This window comes from Lonchura striata, chromosome 5, assembly GCF_050655825.1.
Source record: "Lonchura striata isolate lonStrDom1 chromosome 5, ASM5065582v1, whole genome shotgun sequence".
Lineage (NCBI taxonomy): Eukaryota > Metazoa > Chordata > Aves > Passeriformes > Estrildidae > Lonchura > Lonchura striata.
This window is the reverse complement of record NC_140707.1, coordinates 24,857,903-24,878,123: the sequence shown is the minus strand read 5'-3', so window position 1 is coordinate 24,878,123 and position 20,221 is coordinate 24,857,903. Positions and strand designations below refer to the sequence as shown.

Sequence of the window (20,221 nt, the reverse complement as noted above, 5' to 3'; positions counted from 1 at the left end):
TTTATACTCTACTGTGTGGCTTGAAAAAGTCAGATTATTTTGGTAGAACTCAGTTGAGGAACACCTTGTGGTGACTGATCTGAGGGGGGCATTGGCTGACCTTTTCAAGTGGGAAGCAATGAGATTTTGGAAGTAGGAGGCTCAGCAAAGCCAGGCTTGCAGCACAGTCTGGAAAGAGTGATTTACACTAGTAATAGCTTTTAAACAAAGTCTTTCCAAGCATGGTGATGATCTTTTTAATCTCAAACCTATTCTTAATCAACACAGACTTAATTGCTGTCATTTGTTCATAAGCTGAAATCTATGCAGATTTTTAACTCAGTGAATTTCATGCCTTGTAAAAGTATACAGCTGCCAGTAAATCTTAATGATTTGTAGTGCGGAGGGTCAGTAAGGCAAAGTGCCAGATTTTCACAATCCTTCTGGCAATGGGATCTTGCAAGTCATGGTATTGTCCTTTTTGTAGTGCAGAAACACTAAAGGCAAACAGAAGTGGGTGGAAGGTCATTCTTCAGAAGAGCTTCATAGATCTTGATTGAAGCATTAACTTAGTGATTCACACAGATGTGTAGGCTGTACAGTTGTCATAGACTTTCCAAAGTAGAATATACAAATGATACAAAATCCAGAGGAATGTATGGGAAAGCTGCATAAAACTATCCCTTTTCAAAAATATTCTGTAGGGTAGTACCTTATCTTTCTTCATAAATTACATGTGTGAAGTAGAATGATTCTCCTGTGGAATTCTGGGGACTAAATCTGAAGACCGTTAAGTAGTGAAAAAATGGCATTGTGAAGAGGGGAAAAAAGGTAATGAACACAATTTCTAGAGCAGCTGAGGTCTCACTTTTGTATGAGTAGGAATATGCATTGTTGCTTAGCACTTCATCAGGATGGTTTATGCTGCCATCATGAGGAGATTTTGTTACAAGTAGCTGTTCCTGCAGTGTGGTACTTGTTCATTATTTAAACAATTCCCAGTTAAGATTATTGAAGCACCTTTGAAATGTTTTTCAGCATGCTTACAGAATTAATAGCATACTTCATATAATTAAATTGGTTTAAAAATATTTAGAAATCTTTTGAGCTCAAGCATTTGGAAATAAGATGAGGAGTAAAATGGAATCTGGGGAGATCTGGTGTTTCTATGCTTTTGATAATTAATTTTTAAAAAGAAATCTGGTGAAGCCTGCAGAGTACTTCTGGCATTTCAAATTAAAACTCACAGAACATATTTTATAGTCTTCTATGTCATTATTAGGTTTTAAACCTGCAATGCAGAAGGAAGAGTCTTCTATAATAACACATCACTTGTGACTCGAGGTTTATGGTGTGTCTTTAGGCTGAACAAACACTTGGAAGCTTCTGTAGTGGAATTGCAGTGCTTTTCTCTGTCTTAAATGGCAAAACTAATCTGTTGGAACACAAGTAACCTGGGAATGGCTTTGACATTTTGGGATGGTAAATAGGAATAAATCAGAATTTGAAGTATCTGAAGTCTAGTCTTAGAGGGTAGGAGTTTCACAGTCTCTGATTTCTTTATAGTACCAAACATGTCATGCTTGAGGGGATATGTTTTCTTGGTTTAGAGAAATCCATTGAAGACATTTTTTTTGTAGAGCTATTATGATTTTAATTGGAGCTTTTTACAGAATTATGTTTTCTCTGCCAAAAGCTTAGACCTAATAAAAACTGTTCAGTCAGATTCACAGGGCTTCAGAGTGTTTCTCAGTCCAGAGGAGCTGTTTAGCATATTGATACATCCCATGTCTATTCTGTTTTAGATGATGTCCCAGAGCTGGAAGACAGGTCCACAAATCTTCAGGCATTTATGTGCAATCCTGTTCTCTTCTCTTCAAAGTCCATCAGTAACACAAATCCCTTAGTTTAATGTTCCCATCTGTTAACTTAATATAGCGATCCTTTGGAAGTTTGAAAATTATGTCTCATTTTATACTTAATACTTTCTTTTTCATCATTCAAGACTAATCTTTTTCCCCTTCAACCCCTGGTTTTTAAGTGAGAAACCTGTTCAGGTGTGCTTAAGAAACCATAAATTAAGGTTGTTATCTGCTTTTTTTTTTTTTTTTTTTTTAATCTAAATGCTGTGGGAAAAGAGGTGGTCTTGTTTCATGGGGTTTCATTTTTTTTTTCTTTTTAGTATATTCGTCAACTATTCCTTGTTAGAATTTAAAATTAGTGTGTAAAACGTTGTGTACTTCTTGGTAATGAGACAGTTCTGATTTTCGAGGGGTGGTGCAACAGTATTTTCCCCAAAGCCAAAATAAAACTCAAAACAAGTTGAGAAGTAGTAGTTTTACTAAAAATGGCCAGAATATCCTAGTCTTCTATGAAAAAAAGAAAAAAATCTGGTTTGCAGATGCCTGGATAAGACCACAGATTTTCATACTACAGACAGTTCCTAAATTCACAAGGTGTTAGGGACAGGGGATGCAATTGGAGTCTTGGAAAATGGAGGAGAAAAAGAGTGAATCACCAATACTGTGAAGTGGTGTTAGGGAAAGCTGGGAGAATCTGAGAAGTGGTTGGCTAAATATCCAAAATAATTGGATAGAACAGGCTAATCAACTGAACTGCTAAGTAATGCTTTTTGAACATCCCTACAGGCAAGCCCCCTTTTCAGCCAGGGATTTGAAGCATTGCTTTTACTGGTGGCCCAGTGTGGAAAAGGAATTTTTGGCTGGTCCTGAGAAGCTATTGGAAGGATGGGAGGGACACTGGGATTTCAGCAATTACGTGTAGCACTGCAGGAAGACATTCATCCCCTTCTGCCCCGTGTAGTCTGTGGGAATGAACAATGTGGGAACTGGTGTCAGGCTAAGTGAGTAATTACTGCTACATTTGGATAAAGTTGAAGAGTGAAAGTTTGTCAGCTCAGCTGAGAGGCAACAGCTTCTTCCTGATGTTGCTTTTTTCTGGTCTAATATAGCCCTAGGAAGAGCTGTCTGGGACTTGTTTGCTGGTGCACCATTATGTAAATATTATTTCAAAGCAAAAGTAACTTACTGTCTAAGTGACTGTCTAATACTATGATTCCAGATTCAAATGTTCTGCAGTGAGAAGAGATCAATGCTATCTTTTTTTAAACTTTGTGAGCACCTGCAATTAAATGTAAATTAATAGAAAACAAATGTTGAGTTAGGATAGATTGTCACTTACTTGCTAGATCTCACCTCTTGGTATATTCTAATGGAGCTACATTTACTCCTAGAACCACTTCTTTGCATGTATTTTCATATCTCATTTATAAGGTAAGCAAGGAGTAATTGGATTATTTCCAAACTTTTGAAGTTTTTGATCCTCTGGTGATGAGGAAAATATAAGCTTAGGTACAGGTTTAATTTCTCACATGTATATTTGATGAACAGGAAAGGAAACAAGGCTTGCAGTTTCAGAGATTTTTATTTTATTTTATCTTGTTTTCAGAATTATATCCCTTAGTAAAATGAGTGTGGTAATTTTGCCTTTTATTGTTTGTGTTGTGTTCAGCAATGAGAGTAAAGTCACAGCAATTTGGTGGTAAATGACACCCCTCTCAGCCCCCTTCTGCTCCCAAATGCAGGAAGAATTTCAGTCATGCATTTGTAACTGATGGTATTTTGACAAAGGCTTCTCTGTGTATTTGCAGCAAAACAAAACTCTTACAAAATACATATGCTTTGATGTAAGTGGCATTGGGTTGCCTAATATTTAATTTCACATTAACAACTTTTTAGAGAAATTAAGACAGGCACATTTTTTTCAACTAGATTTATTAGGAAGAGCTTTAAGGCAAATCTAATTGAAACAATGTGACCTACTTATATTAGCATAACACATTAGGTAATTGTTTTAGCACAGTGTATTGTTGAGACAAAATTTAGTTACCAAGAGCACTAACAGTGAGTTTTCTGATTGGTTTGTATGGAAGTTGGTAACAGGAAAGTTTTAAACCTACTGAAGCACTTAAGCCAGAAGTAGTTTTGTATTTTGAAGGCAGTTTTAAAATAAAACATATTAATTCCTGATAATTTAGTTGCTTTAAAGTAGAAGTCATAGAACGTGTCAATGCTCTTCTAATAAATTTCATATCTCACCAAAATGCAGAGATTTTAAGTTCATACATCTGAGGAGAAATTTACAGGTTTAATCGCCCCATCCATAAAGTGCTCCAATTTTACAAGAATTCTCATTACAATCATGCATGCCTAACTGCTTGCACTTTGCTTCAAGTAATTAATCAGAATAGGGATATTTTCCTGAAAGAATGTATTTTATTTTGGAACAAGCTGATTAACTTGTTCTAGATCGGAGGAAACCCAGAACGTGCTTATCTGTAAACTTATCTCTGCAAAGCTGCTGTGATCTCCACCACAGAAGCTGTGTGGCCAGGGACAAATGCTGAGAGCTAATTAAAATGATGCATCACTTAAACACCTGTGTTCTGGTTTTAGGAATTACCTGAGATATAATATCATAATTGTAGCTTCTTGATATATTTAAATTTAAATTTATTGCCTTTATCTCAAAACTCGTAAGAGAATGATGGCACTGAGTGGATGTGGTCATGGTGGGGCCACGCGTAACTCATATCAGTTAGATAAATCAAGTTAAGCCTGGTTCGTTTCTCTTAAGCCAGTCTGAAGCACTGAAGCCAATATGCAGACCAATTTTGGTCCTTTTCCTCTGTGTGGCTGACCTGTTGGGAGGAAATAACTGCAGTGTGGGCGGTGTTCTGCTCTAATCTCCCCTCCCATGGGCAGAAAGAGAAGAGTGAAGGCATTAATGAATTTTTTCCCAGCTAATAGGAGAGTGCAAATCATGGTCCTTTTCAATGGCTGTGCTTCACTTTTGAATGCTTATGAATGCTTCAGGCTTAATTATGAGAACTCTTGAAGGCTGACTGGAGCTGAGGGGTCTGCAAGCAGTGTTATGTAAAGGTACTGTCTTAGGTATGTATCAGTGCTCAGTCCTTGACAAAATAAAAAAAGCTTGTAATGTTTCATTTGAAACTGCATTTTTTCCTCCGTGTGCTAAATGCCTGAACTAATATGGGGATTTTGTACTGATGTCTTGCTAACCCTTTTGAGTTTTCCATCCTGGAACTCTGAGTGTGCACTGTTTACTTAATGACATGTTTTGCAGAGTTTGCTTTGTGATTAGAGTATCTGTCTGAAAGTTAAGTGCTGTTTTATCTTCAATCATTAGGGCAGTGAATGTCAGACATTGCTACCTTTCTCTCAGTAGTTGCATTCCAAATTTTTGAAAAATCCTGGTTGTTTCTTGGTCTTCCTAGACTTAGCCTTCAAACTGATGATTAATTATTACCACATAAAATAAGTATTTGAATGATTTCCAAAGCATTTAAACAGATTTTATTATGAAGGAGAAAGAATGGAAGTATTTCTAATATCTTCTGAAGTAATGAAGTTGCTGTAGCAACCCAGAGCTTACTTGCAAATCAAATCATGCTTTACCTTGGCTTTTTCTTACAGTGCTGACTCATAGGTTTCATTGTCCAAGTTTAAGTTTGTATCCTTCACCATTATCCTTGTTATTCTTAGGAGGAGGAAAAAAAAAACTTCTCTTTTGACAAAGCACCTGAGGTTAGGTGATCAGATGTTGTAAACATGAATCATTTCATAGGCTTCAGAAGATTAATTGAAATGTAATTAGTGAGTTTTCTTTTTTGTGTGTGTGAGTCAGTGTACATTGTAAGGGATGTCCTGTTTGTCTGCTCTGTTTTGCATAGAGATTCATCTTCTGCCCTTCAAAGCACATGGCCCCTGCTACCTTGTGTATTGCCATTCATGATGCTTTTAGATTTTTTTTTTTTTTTTTTTTTGCAAATATCATTGTTCTTTTGGAATTCTGTGTAGTCTGTTCAGTTCTTAACGGTGTGATTGTGGATCAGATGTGAATTGCATAATGTCATGGTTAAGTTTCATTTCTTCCACTTTAAGATTGGGTATAATATGGCAATAATAACCATGTAACAGATTCCTGTGTAAGGGATGTAAAGGATTCTTTAGCTTTTTTTTTTTTTTTCCCTGAGATCAATGTATTGAACAAAATGCCTGAAGTAAAGTTTGTACACCAGCACAGAATGAAGAGTTTCAATGGTTCACGGCTTCAAAATACTTATATAATATATTTAAATTTCAGATAATAGATTTAATAATTCTTTCATTTGTAGTCCTGAACTGTCATTTAGTGGCACATAAATTGACCTAGAAAATAGAAATTTTGCTATGCAAATTAAATTTCTTAAGTGCAAATAGAAGTATAATAAAAAGTGCCATCTGTCTAATTAAGCCAATTAAATATTTCTTCAGGGAGGCAGGGAAGACATAAAATTGATTAAAACTATGTATGCAATGTTTCTGTCTTTTAACAAAAGAAAACTCACCCTTTTTAGTAGTCCAGGTGTGCAGGTGGGGACGAAGAAGTAAAATCCCATAGAGGTAATCCATGAATGGATGGATATATTGTTTAATTTTTAATGCACACATTAAGTTGATAACTATAAAAAAGTCTTGATCTGATTCAAGTAGGGAGTTTTCACAACACTTCTCTGTAGTTTTAGGCATGAATTTGATATTTTTCTGGGTGTGAAACTTATTTGTTTCATCCTTATGACCTTCAACTGATTTTAATACGCTGGTGTTGATGCTAAAAATATTTTATCAAGAATATTTCAGATAACTTGTAACAGTGGTAATAACTGAATGTAAGCCAGCTCTGGTTTAGAAGCCTTAATTAGGAAAGCTTATTTGGGAAGTGGTTTCATTTATCGCCCTGACCTCAGGAGTTTGTACATCCAACAGTTTCTTTTTACTTTTGTTCTTTGGAGGTACATTGAAGTACACAGAAGGGCAGCTTAGAAGTGAGGTGACAGTGCTACACTTGCCCCTACTTGTAACACTTTTCTGTCACCTGATAGGTGATTTGCACCACTTGCAAGGCGTTCTAGTTACAGTTTATTTAGTAGTTTGAATTTTGAATAGGTTGTTATTACAGATAAGAATTTATCAGGGCTGGTAATCTAAAATATGTCTTGATTAAAAAGCACACTGTGTGATGGCCTTCCTGTGCAGAAGACTTTGAGTTATCCTGAACCTCAGCAATAGACTCCTGTCTGTATGTGCAGTACTACAAGAAGTATTTTATTCACTTTGGAGCTTCATCAAGGACCAGCAGGCTGAATGCCATTAAACAGGCATCTGTTTAGTTTGTGTTAATAACTGTGTCTGTGGAAAGAGAAATTTGCTACATTCTGATAGCTCACACAAGTTCATATTTGTGTCATAATAGAAAATAACCTTGCTTTCTAAATTCAAAGTAATTTTAAAAATTGCTTGTAATACTAGCATTCTGACTTCATTTGTTTGAGATGACTGTTCCAATTAAGTCACTTTGGTCCAATTTACTTGAATGCACGCTCAGTAATTATGCAATGCTAGATTTCCTGTTTGTTTTTTAGCAAAAGTTAGTTCCTTTAAAGTTTATTTGGGTGACTCAAGGTTTTGGTGTGTAGTATTTTTTTCCTTTTTTTTTTTTTTTTTTTTTTCCCAAATTCAATCTTTTTGGTTAGTTTTCTGTTCAATATTTTCATGTTACTTGACAGGAAATATTTGTCTCCATCCAGTATAATTCATATTTAAGTAGGATAAAGTAGCTGAATCCCATTTCTGGCTCTGCATATTTTTTTCTCTATATATATAATAATGTAATGTCTACATGAATGCTATTTTTCTGGTTTTTATAAAAGTCATTTCAGATTTAAGAATATGTAATTATTTCATACAGTAAGAGACTGTAATTTGATTCTCATTTCATTATCTTTGAGCTATGTAATACCTGCTGATTCTACAGGGCACAAGATTTATACCTCTTGTATTTACAAATGCCGTGAGCAGGAAATAGAACTGTCACTCTGAAATGGTCTCTGTAAAAGGCAAAAAACCTTTGCCCTGTAGAGTGAACCTCTTGTTTTCCTGGAAGAGCAGTTTCCCCCTTGCTGGTAATGCTGGTGTGGCCAGGTGCTGTTTGCTCTGTTTCCTGGGTAAAGGTCACAGGGATGATAAAGGGTGGATGTGGTGGTAGCATTTCCTTCTAATGTTAAAAGTGAGCTCATCCCCCAAAGTTTACCTAAGTTAGAATTCAAGGATGTGCAGTACAGGCTGTTTTACGTGCACAGGGACAGAATTACTGGCATCTGTGTTCCACTGTCACCTGTGATCAGGCGAATCCTGCAAGTTAGTTTCCAGTTGCAGGTTACTTGAGGCTAATTGTTTCAGCTGAAATTGCAGGTGGAGAGGAGGGCAAGGCTGTGAGCAGGGTCCTTTACCCTTCTTGTCTCGGTCATGGTCAATGGCTTTATGTCTGTGTTGTTTCATGACTTGCAGGAGGTTAATTTACAGCTCAGGTGTTCTTCCCTGCCCCAGAAGACATTCTGATGTTTTACTGCTGACAAGAATGTTTCTCGTTCCTTCTGCAGATTGTTAAAGGCTGGTTCAGACAGCTGCAGGGCAGAGGGGCCTGGTTGAGAGTACACAGCAACCTCCTTGTGGTTTTGGGTGTGCTGGCAGGAGGGTTCGCTGCTCTGGTGCAACAGGACAGGGTTATCTCTCTGCCAGGCAGGGTGCCAGCCGTGCTCAGTTACTCATGAATCCACTGAGAACCTTTGGCCACAATGAAGAGTTGTTTAGCTTCTGCCTGAGCACTTGCTAAACAGTAAAGAAACATGCACTGGCTATCTGACATCTAAATCCAGATTGCAGTTTATTAATCTCAGTTCTAGTGCATGATTTTTACCCGTGTTTGAGATCACACAGTATGTGTGAGAGCCATTTAGAATTTTGAGAATTCATGGCTGACTGCTGAAACATCTTGTAAAAGTTACCTAAACTGTAGAGGAACTGAAATCAGTGATGATGGCTGTATTAATGTGCAAAGCCTGAAGAAGGGTGCTGTCACTGTCTCTTGAGCACCCAAAGGAGAGTAAAAGGAATGGAGCCTTCAGCTGTGTATAAATGTGGAGTGCCAAATTGCAGGAGGAGTGAAAAAGGAAAGAGAGGAAGGCATGTCACCTCTGGTGTGGGCACAAAGGCTGTGGTGGTGTGCTTTGGGCATTAATGACAATCTGTGAACAGTCCTTGAATGGTGACTTTTGACTTTTTGATGTGTTGCTGGAATGTGTCAGGTCGGTGGAGGCTGTGCAGGCTGTCCCATAACTCCTGGTAGCTGAATGGCTTTTAGGTAATGCTGGTTAGGTGTCCTTGCAAGTCAGGGTGATGGTGTTGGACTCTGAACATCTTTACAGCCTTTCTAGTTAAGTAGCTAAGAGCAGTTTTATGTTTTAGCTAAAAATAAATCTTGTTTAGATAAGACATCAATAACTCCTTCCCTCTTGTTCCATATTGGGAAAAAAAAAATCCCATTAAAAATATGGTTTCTTAATCCAATAAGAATGTCTGGAAGGACTAAGGTAGCAAGTAGACATGCAAGTCTAGTAACTCCACTATGAGTTCTCAGATATTTAGATTAAATTCTAGACTTTTATTTCAGCTATAGGAATTATTGGTCTCTACAGCTTCCTCAAAGGAGGTTGTAGCCAGGTGGGAATTGGTCTCTTCTCCCAGGAAGCCAGTGACAGAACACAAGAGGAAATGGTCTCAGGCTGCACTGGAGGAGGTTCAGGTGGGACTTCAGGGAGAATTTTTTCACTGAAAGAGTTGTTAGGCATTGAAACAGAGTGCCCAGGGGAGTGGTAGAGTCACCGTCCCTGGGGGTGTTTAAGAAACAACTGGATGTGGCACCGAGTGTCGTGGTTTAGTTGACAAGGTCGTGTTTGATCACAGATTGGGCTTGCTGATCTTGGAGGCCTTCTCCAACCTTAATGGTTCTGTGACCTTAAGATAAAGCTTCTGGATACAGAAATGTCTGTACCTAAAATATAACCTACTGCTATGTCTTCCCATTGCTTTTACTTCACTATTCCCTGAAGGACAAATCCTTAATGGAAATAAATTCCTTAAATTTCAGATACTTTATACTTCAAGGCTCTTACTATTTCTACTTTATGGAGTAAGATAGAAATAGTATCCATCAGTCTTGTCAGCATGTGTGATTGCAGGGAGGAGTGAGCTGGCATTTTACCTTGCAGAGGATGTCTTCATCTTTTCCTTTCCTCTCTTCACTGCGGGGGCAGTGAGACTGGCACAGGTTGCCCAAAGCAGCTGTGAGTGCCTCATCCCTGGAAGCGTCCAGGACCAGGCTGGATGGGGCTGTGGGAAACGTGATCTAGTGGAAGGTGTTCCTGTCCATGGCAGGAGGTTGATCTTTAAGGTCCCTTCCAATCCAAGGCATTCTATGTGAAATCTCCTTTTGGAGGAGTTTTAAATTTGCAGTTGGGCCCTGTGTTAGCCAGTGAAAAGCTGGGTAGGTAGGATGAAAAAGTACTGAGGAAATTTTTTAATTTCCTCAGAAAAGGAAAGAAAGAGATCAACTTTTTCCTTGGAATCTACATGTGAGATTTGAACTTTACTGGTTATTAACACTTATTAGCAAAAGTTCATAAATAACAATATTTAGTGAACCCATTAGTCTGTCTCAGGCAAGAGTAAGAGAGACATCCATTGGCAATGAGGTTAGATGGCTTTCTCACTTATTTCCGTTTTCTCCAAAGTACTGATGTTGTTTATAAGACCTCTTTCCTTCCAACCACCACTTCTGAGTTGTTTGGGTTTTGGGAATTTCATTTGTTTGTTTTTCTCCTTTATAAATTTTCTTTAACTCTGGGTGAGTTTTGAATTTCCAGTGAAAGTGTCCTTCATTTGCAAATTTGCCATTATTCTTTAGTATTGTTGAATATTTATTTATTTTTGTGTTTTGCAGAGAAAGGAGGGAAAGACTTCCCATAATGTCATCTAAGTACTGCTCATTATACTGAATGTCTGTAATATTTTGTTTGTGAATACTGTTATTTTCCAACTGCATGTAATTATATTTTACATGTCTTGTTTTTGTTCTAATTCACTGTCTAATTTATTAGAGACTAGTACAGCAGGCAGTGAAAATACCAAATATAATACTTTAATGAGAGTATATTACTGATTTATGGTATTGAAGTTACAATAACTTTTGTGTGACACTTCATTCTATTTTTATGAATCGTGAACATTTTTTATGCATTTTGATATACAATCACATAATTGTCTACAGAATGCTCTCAGTTCCAGACTTGATGAAATTGATTGTTAGGTATGAGGTTAGTTTCTATTTCTTCTTCAGCCTGACTTGGCTTTAAACAAATTTTCCATTAGTTTACCAAGGATGCTACTTGTTTGAAATAGCTGAAAATGGTCATGAATTTGTTCTTCTCCAGTCTTTCAGCCTGTTCTTGCTTTTTGAACTGCAGTTAGATCTCAGATATTTCATATTTGTTCAAGTAGCAGCATTAAATGCTCAAACAGGTCACTTCCTTCAGTACTAAGGTCACTGTAAATTCTGGAGCACACAATATTTCTGTTTCAAACTTTTTTTTTGGTTTAATTTTGTTCCAGCAGAATAATAAGTGTTACATGGCATGCTGTGCCAAACAATACTAAGGTGGTTATTTTTAAGTGAGCTTGTTGGCTCGGGAACACAGAAATAAATTTCCAAAAGATGTGACTGCAGTTGGAGTGAAACCCACTTGTCTCTTTCAGTGGAGGGGGCGTTTGGCAAGTTAGCTCTGCATCCCAAAAGCAGTTGTGTTCTGCAATCCAGCCTGCTTGTGGAACTAATTAAAGGGGCACTTGTTAAATGCTGGGCTTCATTGTGGGGAGGCTTTCTCTTTGGTACTAACAAGATTTTCTCTTTCCCTTTTCTCTGTCTTAAGCCACACTTTCCCTTTCTGTTTCCAAATGACTGAAGTGGTATGATGCCTACCAGTGTAGGGTTCTGCTTCTGTAAAGATCATCCTAAATACAGTTTTTGTCTGCCTATTGTCATCTCACTTATCCCAATCTTTAAATGCTGTGGAATGCTGTCCACCCATTCAAGAACTGCACTTTCCACCATATTTTAAAATTTGAATGGCTTTTGTATTTAAATTGACATTTCAGAGCAATAATGCTTCTGTTGTGTTAGAGCTAGGAGCAGGAGCCAAAAAAATGCTCTATTCTGAATATTCCCACACATCTTTTCCCTAAAATGCTACAGCTGTTTTATCCCTTCATAAATCTTTAATCAGAGGATTTCAATACTTAATTACAACAAAAAAATTAACCTCACATCATTCCTTTGCTGTCAGGCAGTATTTTCCTTATTATGTGGATAAGTGAGGCATTAAGGGACTATGTGATTTTTGCAAAATGTCAGGGCAAGGCACTGGCAACCTCTAAGGCTCCTAATTTATAAGCCTATAATCTACTGATTTGACACTAACATTCTTTTTCAGCTGGCAAATCCAATGGAAACATCCTAAATCCGGTTGGGACTAGGGGGAGTCATTCTGAGATGAGAATTACTGCATAAATGTGCTAACGCTGCCATTATCAGTGTTGAGAAGACATCCAAATAGAAGATGAGTAAATACACAGAATAAAAGTGCAAGTGTTTCAGGGGTGTGCACACAAGGGGACTCCTCAGGGCCAACCCCAGCAGGGCAGAGGAATCACTGGCACCTCCCTCAGCAGCTGTGGCTATGGGGATGGAAGTTCCTATTATTTATTCCAACATCCCTGATTAGGCAAAGGGGACTCAAGTTTAGTAGTTTTCTCTTCCTCTCACGTGCACACAACTTTTTTTCATGTTCTTCAAGTAGTTTTTGAGAGTCGTGATTTTTTGGAGTGAGTGTTCCATACTAAACGTGAGAGAGATGATGCTTTTTCAAGTCTGTCTGTAAAATTTCAGCTGATACCACAACATTATTTGTGCTTGAATTGCCTTTTCAAGCTCACTCTTTACAGCCAAGAGATAGATAAAAATTTATGCAAAATTACATACTCAGACACTTTTTTGTTTTTCCAGCCATGTCAGTTGGGCAAATAAAAATTCAAAACTTTTTTTGGGCAGACTGTGCTCTCTTTGTTTTCCTGGCACTGTTATAGGATTTAAGGAATTGGAGCCCTTTGCAGTGACTTATGTCTTTTAAGTCAGACTTTACCTAGGATAGTGACAAAGTTTTGTACTGTTTTTCTTATGCTAGAAATGTTGATTTTAAGCTTGATTATAAGATTCACCAAACCAGGTAAAACTGATTATTCTTATTCCAAAACTGATGCAAAATAATATGAATGTAAATAGTATGTCATGGGGTAGAGGTATTAATCTTAAGATTTTAATGTTTTCCAGTGCAGCTAGCAGATGTAATGAAATAATTTAAAAAATCTCTTTTATTTAAAATTTTGCCTAAATTAAGGAAATGCATGTGTGAGGGCATTGTACACCTTCCTTAAGAGCAGTGTAGGTAGATAATCATTTAAGTCTATTTGACATTAATCATGCCACTGGGCAATACTGTGACTACTCAAATGTCTTCCTGCTTTCCAGTAGTCTTTTTCTCTCTTGAGGAAGGCATGCCCAAATAACTTTAATGTAACTTACCATTGTACTGTATATCAAAAGAAACGTTGCTTTTGATAGTTCTTTGATTTAAGCAGCAGTAAAATTTAAGCAGCAGCAGTGCAGGGAGGCATGCACATTATTTTATATCTGCATTCAGCAGCTTAAATAATGTCGTTTAAGATTCCATCTTCCTGCTTTTCCCGTAGTTGGGGGTGCAGGATTAGAGGATTCTTCTTCAGCAGGGGAAGCCCGGTAGGATTTTTGTGCAGCGCAGTCTGCTCTTGCCCGTACAACAATAGCGTGCGGCGAACCGAAGCGTTCCGCTGACGTTTTTGTCACCAAGCGCAAGGTCACGGCTCTCGTGCCTTGGGAAGGAGATCCTGGCCCAGGGCCGCAGGGATGTTCCACCTGCAGCGATGCTCCCCGTTTGCGGCATTGGCAATAAGTTGTGCTGGCTGCCTGCCAGGGCAGGGCTGCTGTTCCAGGCAGCAGGTCTCTGCCTCACAGGCACCGTGCTCGCAAGGGGGAATGCGGCGTGGGGCTCCCCGAGCCCACGGGCTGGCCTCGCCTCGCCGACACGATCGCGTGTTTATGATTTGGTAGTATGTGATGTCATGAGGGTGTTGGCTTGGAGGAATTTCACTACTGAGGAAGCAGTTTGAAATGCAGGCAGAATCCTCGAGACCTTCGGATGTGCGCTTGGTTTCTTTTTAGTTAGCTCTGAACGGAGGTACAGATGGATACCTATGTGTGGATTTTTTTAGTAAGGAATTAACGTATGGAATATAGAAGAGATTTAAGTGGATACAATACCTGAAGGCAATGTCGAGCCAGTCTGGATTTTCAAACTCTCTTCCTCTACCAGGATATCCATTCTACCAGGTGTCATGCAGGTATATCGTGTTTTAAGTTTTACCTTTTAATGCAGTTGCATATAGAGCTGTAGCATGATGACTGTGTTAACTGATTTTTTCACCCCCCCATTTCATTGTTCTCAGAAAAAAATTATGGAATTGGAGAGTTAAGCTGAAAACCATAAATACTATTTTAGATTGCTGTGTGGCTGACCTTATAGTTAAGTTCACTTTTATTTAAAGCAAATATTTTTATTTCTAAGTTTTTCTAAGAGTTTATTTCTAAGAGTTTTTCTAATTGAAAAAATGAAGTTGTAACCTTGGAGATTTTTAAAGGGAGTTATGTATTCAGATATTTCTGTCATTTATTGGGAGTCAGATATCTACGGTGTTGAGAAAAGGAAATGATATAGATTTCTAAAACATGAATGTATAATTACATTCTTTTCATGTATAATTACATAAGGTAAATAAACAGAAGTACTTTCTGACATTTTTCTTCTAAGACAATTCACACAAAATGTGCACATGTGAAAAGGTTATAAATACCAGTGTTGTACTAAAGCTAAATTGTAAAAGCTTCTTATTTTATCTTTTTGACTCCACAATCCTGTTTTATTAATAATCCTTCCTTCTGAAAGTGCTATATAACAGTTTTGTAGTGAATGGGCTGGATCCTAACCATGAAATTACTTTTCCTGCTGTAATATTGCATAATAATTAGAGGGAATGTGTTACAGTACTTGTGTGGCTGAAAGAGCTCAGGTTTCTGGCACACCTTAATACAGAAATGTAATCTCTGTTTATTGTGTCTAAATCTGAAGTCCCTGTAACAATAACAGAGGGAGGGGAAAATGGGAGTTAGGAGTTTTATGTTATTACTCATCTTTCAGTAAGACATATGAAAAGAAGGATAAGAGAAAAAGTAAATTATTAACATACTCGGATTTAGAGAATGAATCTGACCATCTCCATAAACTGCTGCATAGACAGTGGCTGGTTTGGGTTAGTTTGATAAGGCTTTAGTGATGGTCACTTGTGAGCAGAACCAAGAGTGATTCTGCTAGAGTTGATTTAAACACTTTTTTATGTTTCTTGAAATAAATTCACATATTTGTACCTCTGTTGCACTACTGGGGCTGTCTGTTCAAGGGTACCAGAGTTAGCTAGCCCTTGAGAAGGTCAATTAACAGTGACTCCTCATGGTTGTCCTTTGGCCTGACTTCAGTGGATACTGAGGTCTAGTAACCTTTCTCTTTTTTTGTCTGGACATTTTTTGTGATAAAAAGCATGAATAAGCTGGAAATTAGACAAGAGAAATTCAGTAAATGGCAGCTGATGTGAAAACCTTCTCTTCCTACCTGTGTGTTAGGTGCTTAATCAAAGTCATAGCTTTTCATTCCTGCTTCTTAAGATCAGAATGTCCAGAGCCACTACCCAATTCCCAAGTTGCCACAGTGACCTTCTGGACAAGAATGAAGGTCTCATGAGTGAGTTCCAAGTCCTCTGTTGTGGAAAGAGAGAGGTTAAACTTCCTGAACTTTTGGATCCCTGTTGCTTATCTGCATTTTGGTTTTAATTCTCTCCTTGTGTGTCTTACATGGTTTTTAATAGTTATTCAGCATTTCAATGAAGTCTGTGTTTAATACTTTTCAGATAAGATAATTAGTTTCTGTTATATGCAACTGAGCTTATTAAGATCCTGGTTTATGCATGTAAAATTGGGTGGACTTACTTCCTTTAATGACTAAGTCATTCTGACTTTGCAACTCTGTTTTAGTACTGAAGGAGAGAAATTCCTTACATTGTCTACAACCACTGATAACTGTAGAATGTAAAATTAGTGCTCCTGCAGTCCTCAGTGCAGAATTTTTCTTTCAGAATAGTAACATACATCCATTTTTGCTTGTAGTTCTGGGGAGTAATGTACCTTGCAGAGAATGGGCTGAATCAGTCTCCACTCTAGTTGTCATATTCTGGTGAGTGAACTTTTCCCAGTAAAATAAGTAGGCAGTGGGACTACTGTTTATCATAATTGGTTTGTGATCATGATTGGTTTTTGATCTCTAGTGGAAAGGTTAGTGTACATTATGCTAGACTTTGACTATGCTATATTGACATTATGCTAGACTTGACTATGCTATATTGACAGAGACTTTCAATCTACTGTTGCTTGCTGCTGAGATGGCATAAAAGTCCTGAACAGAGTTCCAGAAAAGCTCTCTCTTTGGGAAGCTTTTTGTCATTTTTTTGTAGATAAAACTAATTTTCCACAGGTCAGAGTTGTCATTGGGATTGCTTAGTGTTGAGAATGGATTGTGCTTTCTGTTACCCATAAAGAATAATAGTTTTGGAATAATATTTTTGTAGAAATGTCAATGAAGTATTGCTGGTAGCCTGTTCTGGAGGAATGCACAGTCAGTGTTTTGTTCGTTTGTGGTTTTCTAAGATTGCTCAGGGCATTGTTTATCTTGGAGATGACCAAGATGCTGTCTCCAAAACTGGGTCAGGGTAGCATGGTGTCCTGGTTGGCTGTGGATTATGGCATTGCATAAGACAGGAGTTCAGCTTGGGGACTGTGTTTTTTGTGTTTTTTATTGTAGTTCAGTTTTGGGATCTGTGTAATGCAGAATTGGTGGTTTTTTTGCTTTTCTATATTTGAACAAAATTTAGAGATTAATATAATTTAGTTTGAGTGTGTTTAAAACATACCTCCTTTTTTCTTCTATGGGGCACAATAAAAGAGATGTGATCTAGGTATGAGTTGTAGAAAAGACCCTGTGTGATTGAAAAACACTTGAAATAATTTATCCTCTTTGTTCTATTACAGATTTGGTATTTGATATAGAAATTCAGAGAAAATATGGCCATCTATAATTCATCTGTTTCAAGACAGGTAGCAGCAAATGTAGAATTTGTTGTTAAAATCCAAATGGTAGCCAAAGTAAGCCTGCAAGTAAACCTGTCATTACTCTGACTAGTATGGCATCAGCCACAGAGCTTGCATTTTTTCACCTGCTTCATCATGTAATGTTGGGTTTTCTTTGTATATCATATGGTGTAGAAGGAAGTCTGTTCAAAAGTCTTTCAAAATTGTCTTACCATGTTTGATTTTCATAAACCTAATCAGTAGAGATTAAGAACAAAGGCTGCACTCCTGTCTTTCTCCCAGTTGCCCTGGTATGGCAAGAGCTGTTTATTGTAAGAACATTTGCTATCTCTCTTTGCTTTAGGCTGCTAGACGAGAAGAGTGTAGTCTTGTGAGACCAGACAAGACATCTGGTATCCTGACATGTTTCATGGGGGAAGCCAGAGCTTTCAGCTCCACTGGAGCATCAGCAGATTGTAGCCATTTTAGAAAACAGTCATTGTTTTTATTTGCCTCACAGATACACGTTCAGATGCAGTTTTGAATAGGAGTTACATCTTCTTCCTCACGTGGAGATGTTTGCTAACACAAAACCCAGCTATGGAGCAATTACTGGTGGTGTTGTGATGTGGTTGGGGTTTTGCTGGTGGACTGTGATACCCTTTGGTTCTTTGTCCTTGGTTAGGACAAAGATGATTCCCCTTTGTCCTAACCAAACTTAGAACCTTCTGCATGCCTGTGTAACAATGGAATTCCTGCTTCCAGCAAGGCCAGTGGAAGCCATGCTCACAGTAGAAGTCTCGGAATTGCATGTGTTTGCTAATAAAGAAAAGGGGGGAAACACAGCTATCTAGTTGTTGATAGTGAAAACTTGTAATGTTGTGAACACAAGATGAATCAGTTGCACCCATGCAGTTGATTCTGAATGCAGTTAATGCAAATTCCATCCAGTCATAGCAATACCCTAAATTACTGTAACTGAAACTGAGCAACAAATGGGCAGGGCTTATCTGTGGAAAGGGGAGAGATGTTGCAGCATTAAGCCATTGCTCTTCTTTTAAGAGGGAGCAACTGCCCATTTCAAATGTTGCCTTTTATTAGAATCCATCTCTTAAATTTAAAAAAAAAAAAAAAAACCACAAACAAAAAACCTGCTGTATTTTAGACAGAGGAATAAATCTTGATTGCTTGCATGTTGTGCAGTGTTAGAAGACAGTAAAGAAACAAATTTACTAACATTTACTCACCTTTCTTTGTAGAATGATTTGATAAGTTTACCTAAATTAAATCTCTTGAGAACTAATGTGCCCAGGCAAACAGCAATCAAGAATAACAAAAATTATATTACAACATGTGTTTGTTAATGTTAAGGAAAGTTCTGGGTAGCTATTTAATATTGTTCTGAATATTCAGCAGAAGGCATGTGTATGACAGGGATTTACAGGTGCATTTTTCTTGGAATAACTAAATCAGTTGAGCAAAACTTCCTGTGTTTTATGTTCTTTGCTGGTTCAGAGCTGCTGCCTTTACTCTGTAGGGAGGAGGAGAAAGGGGAGGGCAGAGTTTTTGACTAAATGGACAAAATATATGCAAGAACATGGTGTTCTAAATTCACGCTGGCCTTAGAAAGTGCTTCCCCATAGAATTTGATTTTTATATATGGCTACAACAAAATGTAGCTTTCATGTTAGGAGAGGGAGATTGGTCTCTGGTTTTTAGAAAGATAATTCCTTCTTCAGGGCTTGGGAAGAACTACTAAAGAAAGCTGGTGCTGTAGGAATATATTAAGTTCTGATTTAAGTAAGAGAGGGAATGATTAAAATCTGAAGAGGACAGTTTTATGTATTTTATCCTCTGCAATATTTAAAATGTGGGTAGGCTATTTTTATATTAAAATTATTTAAACATTATATATATAATGGCTTTATAGGCAAATGAATAGATTGCTTTTAAGCAAAAGATCTTTTTATTTTTTTCTAAGGTGCCTCATGATTAGAATGTCAGCAGTTATTTGGGCTTGACAGAACAAACAATGCATAAAAAAAAGCTTCCCATCATAAAACGTAACTCATTAAGCAAGATTGGACTTGAAAAAAGCATTCAGCTTGCAGGGAATAAATCTTAAGCAAAAGATGCTCTGTGAGAAGACAAAATGATAGCAAAACTGTTAAAGATGAGGCAGGTTGCAAGGTCATCATCTCAAACTTTTGTCCAGAAGACAGAAGCAGGAATCAGTGAGAGATGTTGATTAAGGTGTGGGCTGCTGTTGTGGATCTTCATGGCACTGCAGGACTTCCCTCAGTTTCTTCCTTGGAAAGGTGGAGCTGGTAGGAATGCATCTCATACAAAATGCCTCTGATATGGCAAATCTCTTTGCTCCTCCTGATCTCTCACCTCTCACTTTCCTGATGGTCCCCTGTTTTTCCTCGCTCTGTTTAGTCTCCTTTTATCCATATTTTTTTTCTCTTCCCTGTCTTTTCCCATCTTAATTGGAAAAGTGAGCGGGAGTGACCAGGAGATGGACACGATCCTTCCCTGGTGACCTGCAGGACCAGCTGTGGTGATGTGCTGATGCTGTCCCAGGTTAACCTGAGCTCTTGTGAAACTGCTGGCAGGGATGCAGTGCTTGTTTCACCTCTGTCGAGCTCCACTGGGTATTGCCTTCTTCAGGTATCTGTATCACCTGGGGCTCCTCAGGTCTCTCTGTGCACATTCCCAGGGGTGGCTCGGGTTACACTTGCTGGGAAGGGTGTAATCACATGAATGGGTGGCTGATTGCAACAATTCGTTTTAAATCATTCTGTCAGGAAAGAGGAAACTCTGAGGAAAAATGTGAGCATTATGATAATGTTATCTATTAAGTGTCCTTAAAAGGAGGCAAAAAGAATAAACTGCATGTGGTGCAAAGCAGTAGCTCTGATGTGGACTGCTTACTCTTCTAATT

The 20,221-nt window shown here is 37.9% G+C and overlaps 1 protein-coding gene across 19 annotated transcripts in view; it reads left to right on the top strand.

The window, feature by feature from the left end:
• The window catches only part of PLEKHA7 (pleckstrin homology domain containing A7), a 145,204-nt gene that overhangs the window by 35,628 nt on the left and 89,355 nt on the right, over nucleotides 1-20,221 (top strand). For 2 of the 19 annotated variants that reach the window (XM_085581435.1, XM_021525589.4), the window contains exon 1: nucleotides 7,561-14,447. The exons of 16 other annotated variants lie outside the window; for them this stretch is intronic. In XM_085581435.1, the coding sequence (XP_085437561.1) occupies nucleotides 14,377-14,447 (71 nt within the window). In that variant the 5' untranslated portion in view covers nucleotides 7,561-14,376. Of the gene's footprint in view, nucleotides 1-7,560; nucleotides 14,448-14,469; nucleotides 16,388-20,221 lie in introns of those variants that run through there. One more of the 19 variants, XM_085581441.1, reaches the window with a different exon arrangement.